Source organism: Merops nubicus, unplaced genomic scaffold (assembly GCF_000691845.1).
Source record: "Merops nubicus isolate BGI_N331 unplaced genomic scaffold, ASM69184v1 scaffold6033, whole genome shotgun sequence".
In the NCBI taxonomy this organism is placed as follows: Eukaryota; Metazoa; Chordata; class Aves; order Coraciiformes; family Meropidae; genus Merops; species Merops nubicus.
Window position 1 is genome coordinate 567 of NW_008600841.1, and position 5,349 is coordinate 5,915.

General features: G+C 43.5%; 1 protein-coding gene across 1 annotated transcript in view; it reads left to right on the top strand.

Annotated features, from left to right (window-relative positions):
• Positions 1-1,720: 1,720 nt before the first annotated feature.
• The window catches only part of LOC103770523 (ubl carboxyl-terminal hydrolase 18-like), a 10,609-nt gene continuing 6,980 nt past the window's right edge, over positions 1,721-5,349 (top strand). Inside the window, exons 1-3 of the mRNA XM_008937785.1 lie at positions 1,721-1,889; positions 2,956-3,052; positions 4,918-5,063. Of these exons, the coding sequence (XP_008936033.1) occupies positions 1,721-1,889; positions 2,956-3,052; positions 4,918-5,063 (412 nt within the window). The remainder of the gene's footprint in view (positions 1,890-2,955; positions 3,053-4,917; positions 5,064-5,349) is intronic.

Genomic DNA, 5,349 nt, shown 5'->3' on the forward strand with positions numbered 1-5,349 from the left:
ATGCCGTATTTCTGATAGTCAGATGAGGCTGTTCTGTACAAGGGTTGGAAGTTGTGTTTGTGTCCCTGCTCCCACACCGGGGTTCCCACTTGTAGTACCTCAGTGCATGGGAGAGAATTTCATCGAACCAGAGACCCAAATCCTCCCATCTCCGTATCCCCCTGCACCTTCTCTCAAGTCACCCAGAGCCTTTTAGCCCCGAGCTTATGCTTTTATCCCACCCTTAATCCTGCCAAAAGCTGTGCCTTACAAGTGCACCTCATCCCTGGTACATCCAAAGCTGTTGTTCAGCTACCTCTGCTCTTGTCTATCCCTCTCCTTTCTGACTTTTTCAGCATCCCCACTGGCTGTGAACTTTACTTAATTTCTGATATTCCGGCCAGTGGCTCTTGTGATACAAGAAAAGTTGGGCTCCCACTTCAGCGAGGCTTTCAGAAACCTGGCTGCCGTGTTAAATCATTTCGAGAGGAAGAGGCAGTGTGCTTTCAGTCAGTTTTGCCGAGCAAGAAATCGAATCTAATTTCTCTTTTGCTGCGTAGCTGTTCTAATCAGGGGGTTTGGATCGGGAAAGCAATATTCTTGAATCTTTCTGAATGCCTGAGGATTCAGAAATTTTATTTCCAAAATAAAACTCCTCAGTAAATTTGACAGTTTTTACTGAATCTGAGTGTATGACATTTAGAGTTCAAAAGTAATCTCCAAAACTAAAGAATCAAAATTACAGCTGGGAAAAAAGTATACTTAAGGGTAAAGTATATTTGGGGAAAAAAAAAAAAATCAGTTTCTGGTTTCTCTGCCTGAATCTTCAGAAACGATATTTAACATTATTAGGCACAGTTAAGCTGAAAATTAACATGCTTTTAAGGCAAAGATTTTATTTTTGTGAGAGGCAGAACCAGGATTATTTCAGCTTATTTCCCTTTTTTGGTAGCTTTTGTTCATTCTTTCAGCACCTAGTCTCAGGTTTATTTTATGTGCTGTTTAATATTCGTAATACAATAATAATCTCTTAGCATTTGTTTTGTGTTTGTTTGTTAGTTTGTTTGTTTTTTCCCTCATGAATGCTTCCCTAAGCCTATCCTTTTTTTTTTTTTCTGATTCTCCCTGATGGAGTTGGGCTTTTATAAAGTTTCATTTTTGTGTAATTGCATTTGAAGGTTTGTTGCATTGTTTTGCTTGTGTATTTTTATACAAGAGAGCCCAGAACAGAAAACAAACAAGTGCTTATCAGCTGGAAAGGCTAGAGAAGGTGAAATTTACCCTTTTGAATACTTGGGATACTTTGCATTGAACTAAATACTAAAGCATTACTTTTGCTAAACAGAAGAGTTTTGCAACATCTGCCATTTGGACAATTTGAATCATATTATTTACAAATCTTCTTGAAGAGGGATATCTGGAGTTCCCTGACTAGGTGGATCTGTTTCTGTGGAGCTGAACGTTCATTAATTTATTTGGTCACAAAAGGAAGAGTGGATGTGCAATTGCCATCAAGCTCCACATATCTTAGGTTGCCAATAGCTTGCATACCTACAATACCCACATTAATTCAAATATACCAAGTGCCATCGCAGCAATCTTACTAGTTTTGCTGATATTCCAGCTTTTTCATAATGAAAATATCAAATACATGGTCAAATCTGCTGTTTTTGGGTGCTCCCTCTCCTTCTGATCTTTCTGTGTCTTTCTGCAGTCCATCTGTCTTTGGACAGTATTGTTGATGGGACAAAGAAGTGGACGTCAAGCGAGAAGCAAGAAACTAGAGGTGGCACTAAGCAGGACCATGGAGGCAGAAGCAGAAATACAAAATAAAGAAGAGGAAGCTGAAGAGCTGAAGGCCAAAGACTGGAAGCTAACATCAGTCTTTGGTGTGGCAGACTTAAAAAATGGTAAAAATGTTTTTTCTTATTTTCTGTTTCTAATGTCTGCTGTTCCATTCTATGTCCTTAGGCTTTGTTTTCTTCTGTTCTTTACCTCTGCACTGAGGAATATACAGATGATTTATCATTTTGCCCTGCTAAGTAACCGTTTTGGTTTTTAGGAAGGGATCACATGAGGATCTCAGAGCTCTTTCCCATTTTAAGTCATCAAATAGGCCATTGCATCTGAAAAAGTCTAGATGCTGGCCCTGCCTCTTCCCAAACGCAGCCAGCATTGCTTCTGGATTTGCTAAACCATGGATTAGGCCCTAGTTATTCTGCTGCATCACTAAACTGACCTTTCAAATGATGTCATCAGTATTTCAGGTGTCCATGCTGTTCTGTCCCAGCTGCAGCCCAGCCCTACCACCATTTGCATTTCAGAGCTGTTCTGAGTTTCCATTCCATGCCCTCGCTCCCTTTGGTGGCGACTTCAGAAGAAAAACTTCCAATTACTGACCACGGTTACTTACCCTGCTTTGGGGCACAGAGTATGCTGTCTTTTTAGATGCCCAGTGAACAGCTGTCACTTGCTTTTTCCACTTCTCTCAGGCTAGTTCCTTTCTTTGAAACTGAGACAAAGAATACCAGAGGTAGGCTGAAGTGGAAACGTGAAGCCTGTGTGGTGGACAGCTAGCATGTGGTCCCACATATAGCTCTTCATCTTGTTGTGGGCCTGGCTGTGTAAAAAGGCTGAATAAAAATCCTCACGCAGGCAGCTTTTGACTTCTGTTTTTTTAATTTTATGTTTAGGTGTGTTACGAGAGGACTGAAAATAGAGGAACTGGGAGACATCTATGTATTATAATCCAGGTTTAGTTAGATTTGTCTTGTCAGTAGTCAAAGAAAGATAAATGTTACCTGCTTGAGCAACATAAGAACAGATTGAACACTTTCTCAGGTCTGATCAAGATGCTGGGCCTATACACTGAACGGCTGAATATTTGCAAGAGGAGTTTGCCGCTTTCAAATAATTTTCACTTTCTTTTCTTGTACCTGTCTCCAGGCTTCACTTCCTTTTTTTCTGTGCCTACAGGAGCTATTGGACTGTACAACATTGGACAGAGCTGCTGTCTGAACTCTGTACTCCAAGTGTTCTTCATGAATACACGCTTCACAGGAATACTTCGAAGGTACCATCTGTTTGAACTGCTTGAGATACTTCTGTTGTTGTTCTGTTGCCTCCACTCCTTTTTTAGGTGGGATGTACATTTCAAAGCTTGGACCACAAAGGTGCTTTCAGCTCACTCAGTCTTGTTGTGTCTGTCATATACAGTCTAGGGCCTGCAGGGGTAGAAGTTGCAGAGTTCTGATTTGTTAGTCATCTCTGATTTGTGTGCTGCTCACACATCAGTAAGTTGCAGTCTTGAACTGAGTCTTTATGGGTTACCTCTCTCTCTTCCTTAACAAGATATAATTTTATTCCAGGTGTACTCTTAGACCATTGTAACCAAAGGAAGTGTCATGTGTAACCATATTCACTATTAATTTTGTCACTTTAAGCATGTAAATGTAAACATATTGTGATCCATAGCCTCTGGCCCCTTATTACCCTGGCTAGTACCTGATAAGGAGTAGTAAGTGTTGTTGCAGACAGTGTTGAGTACACACTGTTATTTTGTTTTGCTTGACTGTACTCTTTACCTGTTTCTGAGGAGGATTTGGGCTTCTGCTTCCCGACCAACCACACTAATAACTGGTTTGATGTGTTTTCAGTTTTCTCAGTTCACTGAAGCTTTAATCATCTAAGTGGATTCCTGTTCCATCCTCCTTTCTGTAAATATCTTACACACTCACCGGTTTGCAGAGGGGTAAGGAGATAAGTTACATACATGCAGAGATAAGAAGTGTCCTAAATGGGCAAAGCTGAATAGTGTAGACAATAGTTTACCATCGTTATTTGAACAAAGACTTAGAAAAACCTGGGGACTGCAATAAATTTAGGAAAGGTAAAGAGCTTTCCTGTTGGCATATAGTTGAAATACAAGCATTCTGATACACATGCCTGTGAAGTTTTGAGGATATGTTGAGAAAGGATGTATGAGCAGGTGGGAGGCAAGAACACTTCTGAGACTGGCTATAACTCATGTTTGTAGGGCCCAGAAAGCACTTCAGGCCCTGCTCGCTTTGCCCCTTATTCAGAAACAGGCCAACTTAAAATTGTGGCCTTTTACTCAAGAACTGTCAGCCTGCACTGTGGGAGGAGCTAGTGCAGGTGTCTGCTCCCCCTTTTTCCCTCTTTTGCGGAAAATGTGCTGAAGTGCTGAAGTTAAACCCCCAGCCCTGAAAGAGGGTTGGCATGTGCATGATGTCCACAGCCAGGCAAGACAGACCCTCCTGACTGGTTTTCACCCAGGGTCTGGCCAGCCTTGGGTGGGAACCGATGAGGAGATCAGCACCATGTACCCCAGCCTACCACATTAACTTGGAGGTGGGGCAAGAAGCCACCTCTGTAAGAGCTGACTCTGCTTGCAGTGGGGTTGGGAGGTTTGTTTGCACAGTAGATGTGCTGTGTGGGGATTCTGGTTATTGAAATGTCTGCCTGAGTCTTCACAGCAAGTAGAGCTCCTGGAAGTGATGGGACAAGATTAAGGCAGGCAGGGAATTAAGAGGCTTTCTCCTGGCAGTTACTATATGACTGGGACTGGACTGATCCCCTGGGTCCTTCCTTCCCCCATGGCTGGGTTTTGGAATTGGCTTGTTCCCCTCCCTCTTCACTCATTATGTGCTGTGAATGAATACATTGGTCTATTCATTCCTCCAGTGGTAGGCAACCTTGGATCTCTTGCATACGATCTAAGCCCAGAGGGAAGGATCTGGTTCATGTGTTGCCCATTAGTGATAATATCCTTCCTAGCTGGGCAAGCAGTCAGCAGAAGCTGTGCCCATTCTGGTTCCTCTTGAGTTGCTATCTCTGGTATCCACCTCTGCCTCTTCAGGCGTGTTGTCCTCCGTTGTACCTCTTGGTTACCATTTGTGTTGCTCCTTCCCTTGGTAGGATCACGGTGCCGTCTCATGCCGGGCAGCAGAGGAGACACGTCCCGTACCAGATGCTCCTGCTGCTGGAGGAGATGCAGTGTGGCAAGCAGAAAGCCGTTTCTCCCGTAGCCCTCGCCTCCTGTCTGTCAATACATAGAGTGAAATGTAAGCAGCCACGCCGCATGCCCACCTCTGGCTGCAGAGGGAGCACTAGAAGGCCGTGCAGACTCTGATGTCTCATTCAGAGGCTCAGACACGTGAGGAGTTGGGTACACGGTGACCTAGTGCTCTTTATAGCTGCCTCCCAGTTGTGAGTGGGTTGCTACGTCTTATTTGTGAAGAGGAGGAAAAAGAGTCCCTGCTGCCTGTCCTTGCTGATGTCTGAAGGGTGGGAAGTCTATCAGACTGCTAGCAGACTCAGCTACTGGTACTGGCCAGAGGGAAAGCGCTG